The sequence below is a fragment of the Centroberyx gerrardi genome, chromosome 2 (genome assembly GCF_048128805.1).
Source record: "Centroberyx gerrardi isolate f3 chromosome 2, fCenGer3.hap1.cur.20231027, whole genome shotgun sequence".
NCBI lineage: Eukaryota > Metazoa > Chordata > Actinopteri > Beryciformes > Berycidae > Centroberyx > Centroberyx gerrardi.
Window position 1 is genome coordinate 19,535,176 of NC_135998.1, and position 23,421 is coordinate 19,558,596.

The window sequence follows — 23,421 nt, forward strand, 5'->3', positions numbered from 1 at the left end:
AGGGGAAATTGCCCTCCTTGCCCACCTTGCACCTAAGGGGGCTGTGGCAGACTCTCTTTCTCTCTCACTCACTCACACACACACACACACACACACACACACACACACACAAATAAAACAATAAATAAATAAATAGAATGATTGTGAATGATTTGAATTGTTGTAGGGAATTACTAAGCGATCCACACACACACACTTGAACAACAGGAACATGTATTTTTAACAAAATGAAATACGAGCATTATTGAGGGGCACTTCCCCTTTAATTCGGCGTTGTCGTCAGCGCAGGATGACTCGTATATTTTGCGACAGGACGCAGAAGCACCGGCTTGCCGTCGCTGCATCGGCCTCGGTTCGCATACAATGCAGTGATTTAGGCCAAAACGTCTACATCAGTGATTGTGCGTCGGGGAAAAAATAGCAATTACTGTGTATTTATAGTGTAGCCAAATGCTGAAATGTGATAATTTGCCCCAGTCGTCTCAGAAGCAAACAGAAAGTCTTTGCTGAGGAGGAAGACATTCGAGGAATTTAGCATGTGAGATTACCATTGCTTCTGCATGATCCATTATTTCTGGACTAGGACAAGAACTAGAACATTAACATGCTCTTTGTTTAAAAGGTAGTTGTGCGCTAGCTTGTGCTTTTATCGTTTCAAACATAATAGACGGTCTTAATATGCAGGTGTAGGCTTATGGTCAATAACCTATCGCATAAATGATACATATTGCCTATCAAGACTTTGCTGTCTTATTTTTTATATTAGAAAATAAATAATGTATAGGCCTGCATCTTAAGTATTCGTTTCTTGCCTTGTCTCTGTGTGTGCATGCCTGTGTGCACTATGTAAATGTAAATCCATGACCAAGGTGCAGTAACATAAATGTGTATTCTTCACAGAACCCTGTTGCATTTCGATGCCCACACCAACCAAAAGAAAACATTGCTGACTGGAATTCCATATAGGAAGACTGAGACCATCAGCAGCCAAATCTCAGGCCTGGGCTCCTCCTAAGAGTCAGATTTAGCTCCACTACCTAATGATGTTAAGTGCCTCTCTGGAAGCAGCAGTCGCGGAGGACTCGGCCTGTAACTGGGACTCCTGTGGGGCTCAAGTAGCCCACTCATGCCTGTGATCCCCATTCCTCGGCGGGTGCGCAGCTTCCATGGCCCCCACACCACCTGCATGCACTCTGCCTGCGGGTCGGCACACACCGCCCAACTAGTGCACACCAAGTACAATAACTTTGACCTCTACCTGCGCTCGCGCTGCATGTACAGCTTCCTCCGCTTCCTCCTCTACTTTGGCTGCAGTCTTCTGACCTCCCTGCTCTGGGTGGCGCTCTCCGCTCTCTTCTTCCTGCAGTACATCAGCGTGCGTGTGCTCCTGCGCCTGCAGTACAAGCTGTCCGTCATTCTGCTGTTGCTAGGACACCGCCGCCTTGACTTTGGGGTGCTTAATGACCTGTTCATCTACAGCATGCAGGTCACCATGTTTCTGGTGGGGGGGCTGGGCTCGTGCTTCATGGTGTTTGTGGACATGTAGCACCACAGGAGCATCATGGGAACTGAAGCGGTGTCCTACGCGGACGCTGTATCCCCTCCACCCAGTAACTTCAGAATTGTGTGGTTTTATGGGACAGTACGCACCTGTAGCACTTCCCTGGAGGACTGCTTTGTATCACACTCAGCCCTAGTAAAAAAATAAAAAAAAACCTTAGACATCTAGTCATAAAATCCTATAGATTTGGTTTTCAGATATGATAGAATCCAATCAGAATGTATTGTATTTTGTGTCTGTGTTTCGATGATTCTATTGGACAGTCCTCTACGACTGTTAGTCCTGTACAACTCTGATGAAACGACATGGTTTTCAAAAACCTGGAGCTGAAGATACAGTAGGACTTCACACAGGATTGCCCAATATAATCCAAAAGGATTGTCATATATTTCTGTCATAATTTGGAACCAAGTGTAAACAGTTTTCAAATTGGAATCCTGAGGGACATTTTGACTAGAACATGCCAATCTGCATACAGTAAAGGAAAACCGTATCCTACACTAAATGTCAAAGTCTGTGTTGCACAGGAAACTGACTTAACACATGACAGATGTGCATCATGGCTGTGTGATGCAAGACAGTCATTTGTGCCAAAATAAACAGCCCAATAGTTGGTGTACAAAAGCGAAAGCGTACCACTTGTCCCAGGTTGAGACAAGCCTTATGTTAGACTATGTTGTGTGCAATTCAACATAATACACCAGATGGAGATTATATGATTTATGTTGGATGAAGTGACCAAAAGAAAAAGTTATCAGCTACATTGCGGTTATTGTTGTTTGGGGGGGCGGGGGGAGTGAATCCTTAAGTGACAAACATACTTTTTTTGTAAAGTTATTTAATAAATTTTCTGTTGATCAAAGGTACTGTGTTTTAAAATATATGGACAAGTGAATGTGTTTACATACCGTGCTTTCTAATACCTATGATGCCTCAAGCTGTGTCATAAGAGTGCGATAGTTCAAATTGAGGGTGGCTTCGGGTCAAGTGCTCCATCCGTCGCCCTTCACATGGTTTCAGAATCTCTCTGACAGACTTCTCTGTTTGGCTTCCCCCAGCACACAATCACCACCCACAACCAGACTCCTCTGTTTCTGCCAAGCATAACAATGGAAATGGCTGTGTCCCAATCACCTTATATAGCCTCCTTTTCACATGGCCTGAAGTATGCCTACAGGATCTAAGGACAGGACGGGCTGAAGCACTGAAAGGAGCCTGTCTTGGCTTATCAGGAATAGTAAATATAAGGGAAAAAGTGGGGATATGGTGGTGGATTTGGACTAAGCCTTTGCATATTTGCTGTCATTTAAAAGCATCACCTTAGGACAGAAGTCATTGTAGAATGGGGAGGTAGAATTTCCATCTCATCCTTTTAATGTGAATTGCCTAGCACAGGAAAACAAGCAAAAGAGGCAGTGGGATACTATCAGGACGCTGCCTTTAGACAGGAACTTCGTGGCATTGGGGCTGGTAGGTGGCCTAACCGAGACATGCTTGAGACTGGTATGGCCTCAGGCTGTAAATGGATAATCAGTGGGCAACAATAACCTATTGTTCTGAGGATCAACGCATCATATGCCTCATACTCTGAGCCAGTCTGATCTAACAGCACGGCCCAACCAGAGGCGAATTATAAAACGTTGATTGCCTTGTAATATCAATATAGTGCAGTAGATAGACTTAATGTTTAATGTCATACTCAATCTCTTTGCTTATTTCAGTTTAACAATTGAGGAAGTTTGCTTAGTATGGATGACGTGTTGCCAATTGTTTTCGTTTTTGTGTCTTATTCATTGTTGTTTATTTAAGTAGGCTGTTCCACGTTCCACTCCTTCTTCCTCCAGTACAGGCCTTGAACACCGCAGGACAGAATACTCATGAAAAATGTAAAACAGAGAAAAAAGATTTCTGCGTATGAAATTAAAACTATGGACATATAAAAGACCACTCAGGATGAATCAGAAACTGGTGATTTCCCTCGTCTTGGGGTTATCCTGCTTGTAGTCAAATTTTTTGTTCCTTATTGATCACCTGCTATTTATAGAATGAATAGAAACAGAACATCGTCATACCACCATATCATACCATTATTCCAGACCTTTGATCTTGAAGTGGGCAGAAGAATACAGGTTAAAATGCCTAGTGCTAACAGGAACGTAGAAACCACATGAGCCAACAAGTGCATTTTTGAGAAACCTGTGTGTATGGTGGTATGATAAAACAATAGATTTTATGCAAAAAAAAAAAAAAAAAGCAACAACTAATGACTTTCCACAAATTTTCTCTTCCGTTCCGTTCTGTTCTTCAATGCACAGATTTGTGAATTCACTTTTTTGGAAAGAGAAAGGAAACATGAAATCAGCTGCTATACTTTATTAGGCTCTACAATCATCACTTGTTTAGCTGAACTATGCTTCATTAGAATAATACAAAATCCCTTTAAGCTACTATAGGAATGTTATAGGAATATTATTGTGTTATTGTGAGATGAAAAATACCATAACTTACAATAACATCATTATAAACTCACTATAAACACTCTATATGTCCCTATAGGGATATTACAGGAATATTAGTAATATCTATAATAATTATAGTAATACCATATAAGATAAAAAAAAATATATATCATGAAGTATGATAAGTGGGTCGGCTGATAGTATTGCCACTGACCCACTATCTGCCCCCTCCCAGTAAAATTCAGAATTGATTTTAAAATTCTTCTGATTATTTCTAAAGCCCTGAATGGTTTAGCCCCATATACATTTGTGGTCTTTTGAAGCCTTGTACACAGAGTCATTAGATATTCCTCCTCAACGCTGCTCTCCATCCCAAGGTCTAGATTAAAAACCAAATGTGACCCTGCCTTCTTTAACATGTTTTAAGATTTGCCTTAAAACATACTTTTATACAATAGCTTTTACATGATTCTAGGGTCTGTCATTTTATTATATATTATCTTTTTTCTTTTTATCTTTTATTTAATTTATCTATTTTATTGTTATATTTACTGCACTTTGAAAGCATGTTCATTTTAATCCTTCCCTTTATTTTATTGTATTTTGTATCCAATGCTGAATCATTTTTATTCTGTTGTTTTTTGATTTGCTTCATGTTTGTAAAACACTTTGTAACTCTACTTTTGAAAAGGGCTATAGAAATATTATTCATTATCATAATGTATTATTATTATGATTATTACTATAGGAATATTATAGGACTGTTACAGTGATTTTTCGTTAGGGTTTGAAGTTCATAAGTCAACCCCACTGAAGAGGGACGTTTATTGAGCTGGGAGGGCGAATGGGACAGGCTGTGATAGTATTGCATGCCTTCAGTACAGAAAAGTTGACTTGAGGTCACCGGCAGCAGTTGGCGCTTATAATTTAGGAGAGTGGCACACATGCGCATCATAGCCTGAGCTGTCATCACATAAGGACACGTGAGGTAACCACACATGTAGATTTGCTTTGCACACAAGGGACCCTTTGCGCTATTTATAGTTGCAAATTCGCTCCCATGTTTCTATAACATACTGCATCCAGTGTTAGGAATAAATCGTACCGTAACTCTAGGAGCAGGTTTGTGAATACCTACAGTACACCTTTAAGCCCGGCCAGAGTGCATTGAGTTCATGTGTCCGTAAAGGCGCACGATATGACCGTAATTGCTGAGAGTCGATTTGCCGCGTAGACTACAGCAGAGCCGTATACAGTAACCTGGCAGTTCCTCCAAAATGTCTGTGTCTTTAAAAAAAAAAAAGTCTTTACCGAATGGTGCATGATGTCAGGCTGCTTGCAGTTCATATACTGTTCATGTGAGCGGCATTCACTTCCTGCAAAGGGACAGAAGCAAGCAGAGAGAGAGAGAGAGAGAGCGCGAGAGAGAGAGAGGGGGGGTAGAGAGATGGGGGACGAGCGGGCAAGATAGAGTGAGCCAGCGGACGAGGTAAAACCGGGGCCTGCTCGAGACCCTGTAAACTTTATAGGCTACCAAGAAGGTAAAGCCTGCCACATCTGTGCCAGCTGACAGCCGCATTTTATGGAGGAGCGACATATCGGGTAAATATATTCCCTTCTGTCTTGGCTTGATGTTTAGGCTACAGTGCCTGATTTGTATGACGCATAGGTTTTACCATGTATTATTCCCTCGCATCTCTCTCTTTTATAGGTGCAATAGACAGTTGTATACCCCGGCAATCTGCTGACATTGCACTATGATCGGTCAATTTTGAGAAAACTACCAGCGAAACTAGGCTCTTAAACTTTTACGGAGTAGCCCGACGTTAATTTTATGACATGCTAAGATTTAACATTTAGGATGTCATTCTCACCAAACTGTAACGCGCCACCAGAAGAATTTAAGCTGACTGATAATATCTGGATTATTGTACATGAAGATGTTTTTCTAAAGCTGTGCGATAGCCTACTAGCAATGTTTGGGCAGCACTTTTAAATACTCAACCAAAGGAAGTGTTGTCGATACTTTCAATGGGATGAGTGGAGAAAGTGGCATGATATTATCGGCTTGCGTCACGCTCAACTCAAAACAAAAAAGGAAAAAAAAACACCCTAATCTCCACCCATGAGCAATATAATGCATACTTTGTAGTGTCATACCTGTATGTAGCATGTTTATTACAAGGTATATCTAACCCTAAAACTCTTAAGAACACTTTCGGACCTATCAAATACATCAGCGTTGTAATCAGTGATGTTATAGGACTAATCATTCACTTCACAAATCTGGTTAGTGTTTTTAATACGCTATATAATGTGGCCTAATGTACACGGTTATTAGCCCTGATATAAGCAAGGCTTCTCAGAACTTCAGTCATAAGCTATTTCTTTGCATTGCTTTAATGATTTTTCCATAGAGTCGTTGGCACGATTGGTTATGGTTAGTCATTTGCATCAATCCTGAAAGATAAAAAAACAACAACACTTTTTTCCTGTCTGAATCATCTCGTTTTGTCTTTGGCAATCTGGCATGATAGTTAAAAACAAACCAAAGACATACCACTAAGTTATCAATAGCATCATTATTTAATAATAAGCTGAAGAATAAAATGTAAATAAAGACTATTTTGCCATCGCTAGATTCAGTGTAATGATACATGCCGCATGGAGAGAAGTACACAGCAGAAGGGACAGTGCGGCAGGGAGTCATTTTAACAAAGCTTATGTACAAGGCCAAACACTTACAAGGCTAAACATTTACTAGACAAAGCAACTTTTCATGATCACACCGCTGTCACAAGAAATGTACAGCAGTTTTTATCAGCGCTTTATTACCATGCCTCCTTTCTGTCATCGGCTTCACATGTTATCACTTGAGGACACATGATGGACACATGTTGAGCAATATAATACACTAGATATATACAGTATATATATAGACTAAGCCTAAAGCAAAGACATACAATGGCACTTTTCTCCACATAAGCTAACCAAAATCCCATAATAGTATAAAACCTCGGTGCCAAACAGATTCACCAACCAAAACACTGACCCTAATTACAAATGTCACTCATAACAGCAATGTCAGCAGTGATTGCAATATTAAGATTTAATTAAGAGACACTTCAAGTTTCATGGTGTATCATTGCCTTCTATTGTTGTAGTTCCTGTTCTAGCTGTCTGTTGTGGCCCTGTTTACCTTACATGACCCCTTGAAGCCTGACATCTGACTAAACACACACACACACACACACACACACACACAATGCCTCCTTTCCTCCTGTGTGTACATTGGTGCAGTGTGTGGCTAGCCGGCATGTAGCTTGTGGCAATTTCTTCATTTCCTGTCACTTTCCTTCCCTCTCTCTCTGTCACACGCACACACACACACACACACGCACACACACCGCTCTCTTTCTCTCTATCGCTCTCCTCTCTTTCGCATGGTCTAGTCCACTGTCATGCCATGTGTTTGTTTTCGAGATGACTATGAAAAACTCCCGAAAAATTTGCAAGTTCGTCATCACGGTCTGCATCTCGTCTTTGTCATGCGGTATATCAGCCATCTTTGAGTGTAGGTATCTCCTATTTGCAGCAACCTCCCCCCTAAGTGTGTAACTTAACATCCCGGTCCACCCCCAACATGTGTCTATAAACTACATCTTCAAACTTTGACCTTCTGCCTTAGATTCATGTGATGGATTTAAGTGGTACTGCGTGAAGTTCAAAAGCTTGGTCTCTCACCCTTTTACAGTTTTGAATCCCACATCGGAGTGTTTCATTGCCCATCTGTTTGTCTCCCTATCAGCTTTCCCCATGTAAAAAAATAATGCGACAGTGGGGATTTTTCATATCCATAAGTGTACCTGCCAGCCTATAGGTAACATAAGGACAGCTTTTATCTGGGCATTTATGACATTTTCCCTCCCCCTCACTGCGGGGAAATCGTTTCGAGGTAATGTGGGTTTGTGCTGCCAAGTTTCTATCTTCAATGTTTAACGCAACATACATGGAAAATGTGTGGGACTTTTTTTCTCTTTCTTTCTAAACGGAGGCCTTCCAACGCCACTCGTCTTTGACTTGGATGCCTGCCAAAGGTTTGTGATGGCTCTCAACAGCTGTATTTGTCTCTGTGTGTGTGTCTGTGTGTCTTTGCGTGTGTCTGTGTGTGTCTGTGTGTGAGTGTGTGTGTGTGTGTGTGTGTGTCTGTGTGTTCTTGCTGTGTCCCGGGATGCCCTTCCTCCATAGGCCTCACATTATACAACATTCCACAAGGGGGCCCGGGGCTGTGGAAGTGGGGAGTGTCAAGGAGAGAAAGCGACTACACACACACACACACACACACACACACACACACACAAACACACACGTATGACCAACACAGATACTGAGAGAGGGGGCAAGAGAGGGAGAAAAACAAAGGTTGTGAGGTTCTTGCCTCATCCTTTGTCTGACACATAAAAGGACATGAGGCAATGCTGTCTCATTATGGGGAGGGATATACTGTAAAAAAGAATATGCAGGTTAAAACCTCTGTAACCTTCCTCCAGTGTGTAGTTAGACCTAGTTTGTGAAGCATTATGACTGTTACTTGAGTCATTTGTAGAGCGTTTGGATAAAATCACCTAAAAGTTTTAAGTTTTTACAGTAATTACAGTGAACTCCCCGAAAAAGTAACTTTTAAGTATGTGAAAGTTCTACTGTTTCTTTTACAACAACTATTTGAGGATAGAAGCTTAGCCTTAATCTTGTTAACTCTATTGTTTGATTTGCTTATATGGGGTCAAATTTAACCACACCCATAATCAGTAGGCCTGCACGCGACTAATGTTAAAAATCATCCTTATTAGAGATTTGTTCTTGCAGGAGATTTGCTTCATTAAAAGATACTTATTGACCCAGACTAGTTTTAAAGCCTGGGAAACTTTCCCATTGTGTTTAACTCCCACGCCACACTACAGAGAGGCGGTATGAAAAGGACCCTAACGCCATTCATTTGCTGTGTGTGTGTGTGTGTGTGTGTGTGTGCTCATGCTTGTGTGCACTAAGCACTTTTCTATGTGTGTGCATGTATTCGTGTGTGTGTGGCCTTTCCTGAGACAATGATGAGGCAATGTCCATGGTACGTGTCGTGATACAGTGCAGGCATACATCATATACTCATACATCATCAGCCTTGTATTTTCTGTTTAGCGTGAGGCAAGTTCCCTGTACGACATCTCAGTGCTTTAAAGCTGCTGCTGGTTCCTGGACTGACTGGTATGTTATTGTTCATGGGACTGTTCAAATGAAAATAGTTAAGGTTCACTGTGAAGAATTGGTATTCCATGTTGAGCCAGTTTAACTTGTTTGCTGACAGGGATCCAATACTGATATCATCAAGAGAGCTTGATCACATGTTACACCTATTAGAATGATATAAATGATAATACTTTTTCTGGCCAAATCAATTGTATTGTACCGCAACGTGACAACGTTGTTATTCAGCTGGCAAATTAGACCAAACTATTGCCGGGTCATGGCAACACAGGAGTGTTTGTCATGTAGTCTTTCCTCTTGGAGCATTTTTCTCAGAAAACCATTCCATGTACCAGAGAGATTGAAAATGGACTGACAAAAAATAGGTTTCTTAAATTTATAGTTGGGTTCACTATAAATGGCTATTATTTTCAAATCATATCACAGATGGCTTTGACGGCTTTCACCATCTATCAAGGTTTGACAAAAACTTGACAAATTTACCATCATTAAACACAATTTCCTGTAGAGGGAGAACATCAGCTCAACTTCATGGTTGCAGAAAGTATAAACCATAAACTCATTAAATGCAGATTACTAGTGAACAAAGTTGAGTGGCTAAACCCCACTGACTTTACCCTGTCAACAGATTTCCCTATCACAGTCAAAATATAACATTAACTTGGGAATCGCACCGAATCAGCTTGGATGCCAAAAATGAGAAATATATTTACCAAGCTAAGCTAAGTTAGGTTAAATGAGCAATGTTCCAGTGGGGCTATCTGCTAGCTGCAGTAGCTACCAAGCAAGCTAACATTAGCTGTCAAGCAAGCTAGCTGTGTTACTCACTGGTAAAATTCCTTACATGTTGGGTCAGGAAGAGGAGAAAGACGCTCAAAAAGAGAGACGGTATTGCCATCAAGTATGGCTAACTGTTTAGCTATCCTAGCCGCCTTTTGATGGAATGTGCTTAAGCGCTCATTGAAGTCGGCACAATGTGCATTTTTCATGTTGTTTTAGCCTATCTGTTGTTTTTGGAAGAGGAATAATGTGTCACTAATGGTTTTCCAATCAGAGACAACACGATACTTGTGTGCCATTGTTGATGGGGTGAATGGTGACTGCCAAAGAGCACAAAAGAGGGCTGGGCAATTCCTCCTCTAGTGAGGTTCTTCTTAAATGAGTTTTGTACTCATTTAATATGTAATATGGTTTAATTGGGCAAAAGATTGATAGTTGAGTCTTTTCATGATGTAGTCTACCCTTTCTTTTGCACCCTTAAAGTGAATTTCTTATGCCCCCGATGGTATGAAGAGGATACAGAAGTACCATGGACCTAAGTTTCCTATGCCTTCAAATATTAATTTTGCTGCATTACTTTTATACACAGATGTGAACCAACTTAGATAGAGTCCACCTACATGTTCAAATACAAAGAAATGGGGAAATCGTGAGTGAGCAAACAAGCAACAGAAAGAGAGAGGATCAGGAAAAGCTATTAGGAGTCTTGAAATGTAACTGATTTGGGGTGCTTTGGCTCACTCTGTGCTTTTCAGGAAGCCTTCCAAGAACTGAGACAATGAACAGTAAACATGGCATGTTCCTCAGAACAATTCCACATTAGATCTCAGAGATCACGTGGTCCCTTTTCTCTGAACTAACTGCTCCACAGAACGTTACAGATAACTGCAGCAGCTAAGTTTCATGTTCCCTGTGTATGCACTGTAGCTACACTTGACAAGGAGCTCTCACAAACAGACAAATGTGTGCAAACTCTCTCTCTCTCTCTCTCTCTCTCTCTCTCTCTCTCTCTCTCTCTCTCTCTCTCTCTCTCTCTCTCTCTCTCAGAGATTTCTGGTAAGTGACATGTTTGGCTGTTGGCATAATGCCTAGCAAGATCACATGGCATGAATGTCACGCCTGTGTGTGTGTGTCTTTGTGTGTGAGTGTGTGTGTGTTGCATGTGTGTACTTCTTTGTGTAAGACTAAGAAAAAAAGAATTTACATTTGCGTGTGTGTGTGTGTGTGTGTGTGTGTTAGTGTGTGTCTGTGCATGTGTGCTTGAGTAGAGAAAGAAAAGAAAGGGAGCATGTGCACATTTGATTGTTCCAAGTATTTTCAGCATGAATAAGAGCACATACCCATAGCAGAGAGACTGCCAAGAGGTATGACGAGGATGTCTTTCTGATACAGTCATGAGATCGCATTCCCAAACTAGATGGAAAATTAGATTGTGCACCTAATGATACTTTATAGTTGTGTTGTAAAAATGTACAGTATAACTTTGGGGTTTTTGGTTCCACTGAAAAACAAAATACGCCTGTGACAAACCAGTACAGTACCGCTCTAAGAAATGTAGATGTTTAAAATTAATTAAAGGTAAATTTAAAGGTAATTTATGAAGCTATTTCACCACATTTAACTACATTTGTGGCATCAGCTCATTAAAGATTTGTGAAGGTTGTGTAGCCTTGTAGAGACTTAACTCAGTACAATTCTGAAAATATTTCCAAATTTCCAACTAGTTGTTTGTGTAATCATTCTCAATTTTAAGTGGCACTATCTAGTTTTTCTCCAGGTCTAGGAACCTTTGCCCTACTGCTTTTGTGATATTATTATATAAAAATTAATTTACTGTAAGACTGGACTCAGGACAATCAGAATAACTTGTCTGGCTTCACCTAACTAGCTGTAGAGAAAGTGTGTGGGCTTGAAACATTTTAATTCTCCCTACGTTTATAATGGCCTCATTTTAACTGGGGGCAGCAGCCTGAATAGATAGTTCAATTTACTACGTTCCTTAGGGTTTCAATGAGGGGACGACATTAGACTTTGTGTGGAAGACAGACCTATAATTCAGGGGATGACACATACAGTCAGACACACACATGCACACGGAAAGATAGATGGAGAGAAAGAGGCTACTGTAGATGGCATTTACCCCTGCAGCCCACATCAATTTCCCATGCTCTTTTGCACTATACATTAGCAAGTTGTCGTAAACAGAAAAGTCTGTTCTAAAGAATTCTGCCTGTAAATACAGATTGCTAATCAGTGAATTAGATACGTGAGGAAAGCACAAGACTGACCCCTCTCTGCGGCAATGACCTGTCCTGTATGTGCTCTGCATGTCCTAAGAGCCTGGTAGAATGCTGGTGCGGGCCAGTGGAAAAAGACAGGAATCTGAGGCGGGTAGTTTGCACTGCACAGCCCCCACCCCCACCACCACCACCCCCCAACCCCCTCCCACCTCCACAGCTAACATGCGTTAGCAATTACCGCTAAATCACAGCATTACCTGACGCTCCCACTAAAACCGTGTTCCCTGTAGAAGGTGAATGCCACTTAAACTTCAATTTTCTCCTAACATTTATTGGTCAGTAACATGTTTTGTTGCTGGAAAGTTAATATGTTTCGCGGTAATTCCGAACAGATGGCCGCAATTCATTTTACAATCCCTTAATTTACTTGTTATTTATACGCTCACTATTTACAACACATTAATAGAAGTAATTACATCATTCTTGATCAAGAGCCCCTTAACTACATGAAGATCCTTTGTGTGAAAAGCTAAACAGTAGGTTACATTTCTTAATATTGTCCAACCCATCCTGTTATCAATTCAAAATTAACTGCCAGATAAGTAATAGTAATAAAAACGATCTTAAACTATGTCGTCAGAGTCTCTCGAAGTTGACTCACCTATGTATGCTTAAGTAAATATATGGCCAATGCATGGAGTTTTCCCAACTCCTGCTGTGGTTGCGCACTGCCTATTTCCATATTGTTTACCCAACTCCGACCAGGGACAGAGATAAACAAACTCTGTCTTCACTTAGGGCAGTGTGATGAGGTTATCCAAGGTGACATGTTATTTGAGTACATGTATATGTGGAGTGTGGGAGTGGTGTTACTGTCACGGTACTGAGCAGGCTCAGTCTGGTGCTGACTGGGAGATTCTGAGGTCGCAGTAAACTGTGTGTGTGTGTGTGTGCATACACTCGCGATAATTGTGAATGTATTCATGTATACTTAAAAACAAAAAATCTTTTATTGTACATAACACTGTACAACACTGTGATTTTATCATGGGAAATCTTTGCAGCATGTCATGAGACATTCTTTTGATTCACCAACCCTGGCCATGATATCAAACAGCGTTTCGTTCCACTCCCGAATGTTTCCATGCAAGCGAATGAATTAAAGCATTCTGTCTGCTCTAATTCAAAAATATACACGGGGTACTCAGTTGATGTGGGCAGTGCGTGTGTGTGTGTGTGTGTATGTGTGTTTGTGTGTTTGCGTATGCCTGTCTGTAGACAGTGGAGCACTGATGCTGAAAGATGTGTCCTGGTTTTTGCACCGGGCTCCTCTGGCGGCCATGTTGGACCACTCTGATGTCACGCATGCGTCACATGGTAGAACATTCAGCTCAGAGAGGACAGAGTGGGGTGATCAAACTGGCATGTTTATTCTCTGCCTATCTCTCCCCTCTCTGTCCCCTCACTCTCGCTCTCTCCCTTCCACTCACTCATTCACTCGCTGTCTCTCTTAACATCGCTCTCGCACACATCCCTTACATTACACTGTCAACGTTTCACACATTTCTAACAACGGTTCACTTCTAACGCCCTTAGTTGCCATGCCACTTCTCTTCCTTTGTCTACACATGCGGTAGAAGGACATATCTCAGCGTTTTAATCTTTGCTGACTCATGCAGTATACAGTAGTTTTTGTGAGTTAAGTTTTCGAGTTCTCATGTCCTGCATAGCTTGGTGTAACATACTTTGCTGTGTCCGACACTCAGGGGCCGGCACACACATACACACAAACAAACACACAATGAAAACCTGCATGCCTGTATTCTCTCACCCTGCGCATGCATGCCAGCTATGCATCCCGTATTATCTTTCACCCGTACGGCTAATATGCACACATTCCGTTTTTTACTCTCTTATGCACCATGAAAATCAAACCCTGCAGTAAACAAAGTGTGCACCAGCAACGCATACACACACACACACACACACACACACACACACACACACACACACACAGAGATCTCCCATTAAATCTAACTTAATTGCAGTCCTTGTGTGACAGTCAGTGACATTCGGCAGGCCATCTCATGGCCCCTGCTATCCGCAGACGAAGGTCACACCAAGAAGGATGGAAATGAAGATGTAGCACCCTGTCAAGTGTCAAGGCACAAGCACAAGTTCACGGCGCTAGCGCACTTGGGCGTAACCAATAGATTTTTTTGCATGTTTGCCTTTATTAGATAGTTCAAAGTTGAGAGAGATAGGAAAGATTGGGAGAGAGAGGGGGTGACAAAGGCCGGATTTGAACCCAGGATGTCATGTTTACATGGTATGCAACCTAAACCACTGAGTCACCAGGATGCTCAACCAATAGATTTGTGGTAATTGACCATGACCAGAGGCGAGAGTAAAAAGAGTTGGATTAAATTAGGATAAACGAATAAATGATCAATAGGTGTTGTACGGGCTGGCATCAATCATGGCCAATCAAATCAGTTCCTCTCATTCTCTTTAAAAGCCGTGGCGACAGTTTCAGAATGGATGAAGATAGTCCAGACCGGCTGCGCCAAAAAAGCATCTCCCAAGATGAAACTAATGTCCTTGTCTGGGAGGTGTAGAGTTGCAAGGTGTGAATACAACACCACCGAATTTGCCATCAGGGACAGGTGATGTGCCTTTTTAAGTTGAATGCATTTTTCTGGAGATGTTGAAATCTCTGTCACCATGTTTTGCGTGTGTAATGGTGCATAGTGACAGTTTTATGTTGGAAGACAATGATTCACACAATAACCTCCTGCAGATACAACTAATTTTATAGTACAATAAAGTGTGTTTCCATTATTCTGTTAGTTGGTAGTTTGTTTTTATAGTTTGTTTTACTTAAGTGATTAAAAAGGTTGCATACAATTGGCTACATTTACATTTACGCACAATAAGTAATGCAATAGTCCCCTTAAATAATCCCTTTTATATGACTAAAGTACTGTATTTTGTTTATCTAGACAGAATCGTGGACATCAGATTTATTTGGCTAAAAAAAGAACTTGTTTCCTCCCCCATCACTATTACATTTTTCCAAAACAATTTGATTCTGCACTACCACATCATGGTGTGCGTCGCAGCCATAGGCCTATCTCTATTGCCATTACAAAATCCAATGCTTCAGGCGCTACTTTTTACATTACTGCTTCTACATTATTGCTTTAAATGCATTATGATCACATTTTATATGTGCATGTAAACGTGGCTCCTGATTGAAGAATTTATATCAAAGTGAAACAGGCAAGCATAACATACATAAAAGGGGTTTATGTGATTTTGGAGAGGTCTATGCATGTGCGCCTTCGGCAACTAAACCCACGAAAATAGCACAAAACGCCAGTGCGTGTGCTAAGCTGTGGTCTACGTAGGCAGAGGCACAAGCATCATTTTTTATACCAAAATTGAACAGCGGCATACAATTTGTATTGGCGCTCCCCTCTAGTGCGCTTCCCTGCCCATTTGGGCGCAATTGATGTCATGGCGAGCCAGGAAATTACTGAACGGGCGCAGGCAGGAAAAAATATGCTTGCGCCCAACAAAATTGCCACTTCACCATTGTAAGCTCACTATGCTTGATCTGTGCTGGCACAAATATATTGGGCCCTTAGGTGATTTGTATTGGCTATAACTCGTTTAGATGAAGCTGCTAAGTGAAAATGTCCCAGTACATCATATATATAAACAAATGTTAGTTTGTGAGAGGATACAGGTATCAGGATAGTTCAACTGCTCTTTTAGGTTAATTAAATTTTTGAGTTGGTATTCACGTTTTTTGAGTTAACTCAACAGGAACTGGCTGTGCAGTCTGATGAATTTTACATTCCTTTTACATTCCTTTTATGTTATCTATAATTTGCTTGTTGAATGGGGGGAGGACTCCAACTTAATATGGTTAAGATGCATTTCTTAAATTAATTTTATCGGAAATAATTTCGCTTCACAGTTGTTTTTACTATTGTTGAGTACTCATAAAGCCTCATAAGACTTGAATACAATATTAAGTCAGATTAAGAACAGCTTAAAGTACTAGTGCTATGCTGAATGACTGTTTCAGTGAATGTGTTTTTATTTTTGACACCGACTAGTCACATGGCGACTGTGTGCAGATGTCATTATACGGGATTGATTAATTAGAAACCGTGTCCCAAAATATGAGACATCACATGGTAGTCATGCTGTGCTGTACACACTACTATATAGACAAACGCTCCTGCTTAACATACACACATTCACTCTGTTGATGCCCCGTGAATCATTGCCTTTATCGCTATAAAAAAACTCCACAGACTCTCTTTCTCCCTTTCCTTCTCGGTACCTTCCTTTAAAGTAGGTAATTGGGGAATTTCTGCTCTTGTGTATCAGGGTGTGTTCAAGATGTCTCTGTCTTGCGTGAGTCCTGGATTTGAGTTTCCTCGCTGCGTCAACGCCTCACTCGGCTAAATGAACTGGAATGACCCGTGGGTCCCTGTGGTTCTGCAATATCAGTTTGGCATTATCCAAAAACTCAACTGTGTCTTTGTCCTTTTACACTTCCCCCTTTTGTTCTCATGTCTATCTATTCAGTCCTCCTTCCTTCTATTTTTGCACTGTCCTATAGCAGTACTCTTCTCCAGAAAAAGGGGAGTCTGGGAAACCTCTCTGATGGAGCTGACATTTTGGAGTCAGTAGCGTGGAGGTGGATTCTGTCCTGATAGGAACATTATGTGTCAGGTTGTTGATGTCGCTTGGTTTTGTCTCTTGCCCTGCTCAGTGGAGTGGACACCAAACACAATTTGAAGTCAAATTATATACCAAGTCATTAGCTATACCACTCAAGTTATGAGCAGAATATGACTGGTGCAGCCACAGTCCAAAATCCTCCCCAACTATAACATTATCTATATGAAAGGGCCAGGTCTATATCTTTCTATATATTTATGTATAGAAAATAATGTTTTATATTTATAACATATATATATATATATATATATATACTGTATGTATATTTCTCTTACTACCCCATGATTGTTTCTGTTTCTTACTCCACATGCCCATCACTCTCTATCTTTTCGTCTTCGCGGCACTTACTGTTTCTCTCCTCACTCTCAACTCCCTTTTTCTAACTTTTGTTTCCAGCTTTACTTTTCTCTATTGCTCCCCCTCATTTCCCTTTTCCTCTCTAACTGTATTCTCCCCATTCTATACTGTGCTTTGACAACTTATTTTTTTGTTCTTATCCATTAGCATCTCTTTCACTCTGACTTCTTTCCTCTACCCCCCTCTTTTCCACTCCCCCATTTTCTCAGTCCATCCTCTCTTGTCTTCCCCTCTGTCTTTCCACCTCTCTCCCTCTTTCTCTCCGCATCTCTCAACTGTAATGCCCAAAAGCCAGCATGTGTGTTTGTGGGTCGGTGGGTTTATATGTTTGTTTTTATGTATGTGTATGGGTGTGTGTGTGTGTGTGTGTGTGTGTATGCCGCTGTCCTGTTCTCCTAGTGAGTGGGGCTTGGTTTGATGTAGCAGCCACTGCTAGTGTTTGTTTGTTTACCTCCCACAGCCACTTGGAGTCCATTAGCGATGCCTTTGCCTCAGGAAGCTCACCCTGACACACACACACACACACACACACACACACACACACACACACACACACACTTAAACTCTCTCTCTCTCTCTCTCTCTCTCTCTCTCTCACTCACACACACACACACACACACACACACACACATATCACCACAACTATAAGAAATACCGACAGGTAGCCCACCGCTACAGGAGTTGGCTGTCACAACTTTGTATTTGTTAAAGTCTCCAACCAGTGTGAAATGTTGGAGTTTTAGGTGCAATATGAGGCGGTTGCGGTTACATTGCTTCAATGCTGTCTTTCTCCACAGAGCTGCTGCACATTCACCACTGCTACATTATGTATTATGGCTTCTTTGCAGTTTAAATATGATGTGTGAGTATTTGTATGTGTATGTGTGCGTTAGTGTTTGTGTGAGTATGTTTATGTGCGTGTGTGCACTCTCACAAAAGACAATCGAGCCTTTGGCTGTTTGAATTCAGGAGAACTAGGAGGCGGTCGCTAATTACAGTAGCTGCGGACAATACAGTATGTGACTCATTTTGCTGCGTGCCAACTGAAGCACTATATGGCACATGTCTTTGTATATGAATCTATCGTGTATTCACTTTGTCGTGTTCACTTTGCCACAGACAATATTGTGCCATCAGTGAAGCCTGGAGCTTAGTGTTTTTCTCCTTTAATGGTCAGGCCAGGAGTTACATTATTGAGTGAATACAAGTGGAAAGCTACCAGACAATATTCAGCCCACAACAAATAATTTCGTAGTTGTCTGCTTGTTACATAACTGTGTGAATCATAGGGAGAAATTTAAAAAAAATAAAAAAAATAAAAAGATGATTTTGATTCTGACTATGTGCAGACAACTTCACCCAGCGGGGTCTATACAGCGAGAATGATGTTGCATTATAAGCAGTGATAAGCGGCCTCTCTCTCCCTCTCTCTCTCTCTCTCAACATCCCATAATGATACTCAGACAGAGTCAGGCAGACACCCGCTCAGTCCCGATTGGTAGAACTGTTGCCAGGGAGCGTTGCCGTCTCAACGTGGATAGAATCTGTTGTCTGGTACACTTTAGACATGAGAACAACTGCAGGATCTGAATATTTATAAAGAGGGGATTGTTCATATTGAGATTGTATAGAGGCAACATGAGCAAGTAAGGGAAGAATCTGTTCAGATTCGTCTCACTTCAAAACTTCCTTTCAATTCTGTTTGATGTTGTGGATTGCCGTAATGTAAATTATATAGAAATCAACTTTATCGCTTTAAACATAGTGTTTGTCTTGTTAGTATATCTTTAGCTTAGTTCCAGTGTTTTGTTACATGCATCTTGAATAAAAGTTATTCAGTTATTCGAGTTCAAGATTGAACTTCAGTATTCCATGAAGTGCTGCACTAAAAGTCAGATGTCAGCATAATTCATATATTACTTTTATGGTTTTATATTTGGATGTTTCTCTGTTGTCATTTGCTATGTAGCTACAGTATAACTAGTTATTAAATTGTGTGTGCGTGTGTATGCCATCTGGTGAATTGTCTCATATCTCCATATTATTCAAATATGCCTGGACCTGCTGCTACAGTTAATCAGACTCTAGGTATGAATCCTTGATTGAAATGGATGTAACACATTCCAACAAGGCAGACAGCAGCAATCAGAACAGCATTCAAATCTCCTATCTCGCCTCACAAACTACACAAGCACACACACACACACACACACACACGCACACATGCTTGCCATACAGTGTCAGAAGTCACAGCCAGATATAAAACCATGATTATAAAAACACACCTTGTTATGCCGGAAACTTTGAGATGGAAATGCAAACACACACAGTTGGAGACAAGGACACACGCAGGAGAGGGACATACACACGCACGCACGCACGCACACACACACACACACACACACACACACACAGACACACAATCACTCATTGGGCAAACAAGTTGATGGAGTTCATGCTTTATATTTTTTATCAGAGATGTGCAAAGTCTATATTTAGTGTGGGGAGGAGGAGGTTACAAGAGTATATTTGTGTGTGTGTGTGTGTGTGTGTGTGTGTGTGTGTGTGTGAATTTGTGTATGTATATGTGAGCTTTTATGTGTGTATCTGTGTGTATATGTGTGTGCACACTTATCTGTATAGTGTTCATTATTGTTCATTTGTGCATACATTTACATGAATATGTGACTGTGTGTGTGCATGTGCAGTGTGGCATACCACCGTCCCGTCTGCCTGACTCAACATATTCTCAGTTCACTCTCCTTTGCTCTTCCTCTCCCCCTCCCTCTCCCTTTTTTTCCCCCTCCCTCCCTCCCCCCCTCCCTCCTTCCCCCCCCCGCCCCCCTCCTCCCTCCTTCCCTCCCTCTTTCTGCCCGGCTGGCACGTACATGCATGTCTGTAGACTCTGTACTGTGCCTGCTGCCGTGGCACGCGCCAGCCTCACTGCAATGCAGCCCTGTGTGCATTAATTGGCAGAGAGACACTGGGTACGTGGTAAGCTGGGAGGGAAGGGTAGAGAAAGGGAGAGATGAAGGGAGCGGGGAGAAGCAAGAGGTGGCCTAAGGATACACTGCTCTGACAAAGTGATGGACAGACCAATGGACAAACTGTCTGGCAGACTCACAGACAGACAGACAGACAGACAGACAGACAAGCTGGACGCGTGTCGCTGGGCGTTTGCAGGGAGATAGCCTGACTGTGTGTTTGCATGTGTGTGTGTGTGAGAGAACAGGGAGAGAATGTGTATGTCTCTGTTTGTGTGCATTAGTGCGTTTGTGTGCCTGCATTTGTTTGCGTTTGTGTGTGTGTGCCCATTCGTGTGTGTGTATGTGTGTGCTTTGCAGATATACTGCTGTGGCAGAGCTCTGCAAAACCAAAGTCTGACTGTATTCTACCCTTTGTGATATCCTCCCTTTCATATTTCCGCTGTGACTGAAGAGTAAAAGTTTGCTCAGTTTAGCACAACTTTCTCCACTTGATTTTTTTTTTTTTTTTTGGGGGGGGGGGGGGCGAAATAAAACATAATGTGTCTGGATACTGATTGGGGAGAAACACAGAAATAAGAATGCTCTGCAACAGCAATAAAGTGCCGTCAGCTTTTCATTTTCTTTACTGATTGTGTGTCGGTGAGGTGATGAGATGGGATGAGATGAGATTTTAACATCGTTTACTGAAATGTTCTTCGTGTCTTATCGTCGGAGAGGCGGCAGTCAGTGAGCTCTAGTCACCATTGTGGATGGATTTTTAGGTGTTTACGCTTAACATGCAAGAATCGTGTAACGCGTACACATGCACATACACATACAAACACATACACACACACATCACCCACACCCACACGTACACACTTGCTCATCTGTCTGTCACGGCGATTTTGCGTTAGCAGCCTCCCTCGCACTTCTTTCTGGAAGTTATCCTCTCCGTTAGCTGTTGTCTGTTGTCTTTCCCAGGGCCTTTCTGTCACAGCCAATGACATCTGGCTCCCTTCGTCCCCGCACCCACATCAAGATTTAGGGGAGGCCTTCTCTGTGCCAGTCAAAAGTGACAGCAGAAAACACAGAAACGTCACCCGAATGAGCTAAAGCGCCTCATCGAAGGGATAAACGTAATTAATTTATAGAGTCACGTAGAAATTCAAAATAGTCTCGGGTGAAGACAGTAGTTCTCCCCACTTGTGTGTAGGTGTTGGCAGAGAGGTACTCGCATGATTCAGAGAAAATACACAACACTTGCTCTATATTGTAGGAAATAAAATAGAACACTGTGTCCTTTGCCCTGAATATCATAGTGGAGTATTCAGTAAAGGATCTTCATGTGATCATGTCCTGATCACATGAAGAAGTCATGCAGCTGTCATGAGTGCATGTATGACTTCCACATGATATTAGAAGTTTAGCCCTCAGACTAGTGTTCATTGTTAGAGACAATCATGTAAGAATAGACTTTATGTTAGTGTGTATTGTAGAACTGATTTTGACTAGTTTGAAGCGTGCATATTACATTAGCCATATATTGATTTCTTAGAAAAGGCTATGAACAAAGCAACTATACATACTGAAGTGTATAAAGAAACTGACATTTCTACCCTTTGTCAGAGAATATCCCGCAGCCCACTTGAGTGTGTGTGCTTAAGGTTTTCTCTCCATGCATGTTTGAATAAAGAATCCACGGCAGACTTCTGAACCTTTGCTCATTCATTTTGACCCACAAGGGTGAAGCTCATTTTCCCCCTACATTATTTAAAACCTCTTTCTTACTTTTCGTCTGCCAAAGGCTGGTATGAAAATAGGAAATACCTAGAACTGACAGATTGTGTTCTAATGAACCCTATAATGCTACAATTGGCTTCTTGCATCCAGTATAATAATGCTTCCAGTGTAGTAATGGGTTGCTTTACCAAGACATGACTCATCCTCTACTGTCTTGCATCAAACAGGGATTTCAGAAGTTTCAGTATTTGACGCAAAATTGATTAGCTACACTTATGCATTTAGAGGTAATGACCTGCCTTTGCTTTTCTCATTTCTCTTTTCTGGTATTCATTCCTCCCTTTCTTTTAGACCATATAGGCTTCTATGTCCAGGGGCAAGTGGCAGAAGTTGCTTCAACCTAATTGTCTTTCTCTACTCGTACTGTCCTCAAATGACTTTCTCTCTGTCTCAACTCTCCTCTCCCTCCCTCCTTTCTTTCTCTCTTGCTCTGCCCAGTCTCTGTCTCTGTCTGTAACTGTAGCCTGTGTTTTTCTCTCCCTCCCTCTCCCTGCGACGTATAGATACTGCATTGATCAGACACACGCACACACACACACACACACACACACACACACACACACACTCGCAGACACATGCACATACACACACACTGAGCCTCCCACTCCTTTCATCATTGATTCGCTCTGCTCTCTCTCTCTCTCTCTCTCTCTCTCTCTCCATTCTCTTTCTCTCTCTCTCTCTCTCTCTGCAGCGGCACTTGTTGAATACAACCCTTGGAGAATAGAGAGGGGAGAGAAATAGAGGGAGAGAAACAGAGAGATAATGACAGGGAGGCAGAGGGAGGCTTTGAGACATTGCGAGATAGAACAGACAGTGAGTAGAGAGAATGGGGCTTTGGGGGATAGAGATAGAAGATAGGCTGGGAAAGGGAGAGAGAGAGACAGAAAGGAAGACTTAGAGAGAGAGGGAGACGGTAGAGGGAATCTTTTGAGATAGAGAGCAATACAGAAGAGCAGTGGAGGCTCTGAGACAGAGGGAGTGACACTTTAAGCAAAAGAGAGAGGCGACCAGACGGAGTGCATCAGAGTGCTCTCCTTCCACCTCCTACTACTCCTCTTCTGTCCTGGTCCTGACTGCTGGTGGGTGTGTAAAGCTCCATGGTGTGTCCTGACCAGAAGATTGGCTTGTACAGGTCAGAACTGTCTGGGATAGGGGTGAGCGTATCTGTCTGTAAGTGCATGTGTGCGTGCGTGCATGTGTGTGTGTGTGTGTGTGTGCATTTAGAAAGAGCA

The 23,421-nt window shown here is 41.8% G+C and overlaps 2 protein-coding genes across 2 annotated transcripts in view; both read left to right on the plus strand.

Annotated features, from left to right (window-relative positions):
- The first annotated feature begins 330 nt into the window (after positions 1-330).
- tmem250 (transmembrane protein 250) lies at positions 331-2,370 on the plus strand. The gene is made up of 2 exons (XM_071900899.2): positions 331-538; positions 901-2,370. The coding sequence occupies exon 2, from the start codon at positions 1,127-1,129 to the stop codon at positions 1,544-1,546; it is 420 nt and encodes a 139-aa protein (XP_071757000.1). The 5' UTR covers positions 331-538; positions 901-1,126; the 3' UTR covers positions 1,547-2,370.
- A 3,055-nt stretch (positions 2,371-5,425) lies between these two features.
- Positions 5,426-23,421, plus strand: part of nacc2 (NACC family member 2) — a 30,816-nt gene continuing 12,820 nt past the window's right edge. Inside the window, exon 1 of the mRNA XM_078286994.1 lies at positions 5,426-5,622. The gene's annotated coding sequence lies outside the window, so the exon portion shown is untranslated. The remainder of the gene's footprint in view (positions 5,623-23,421) is intronic.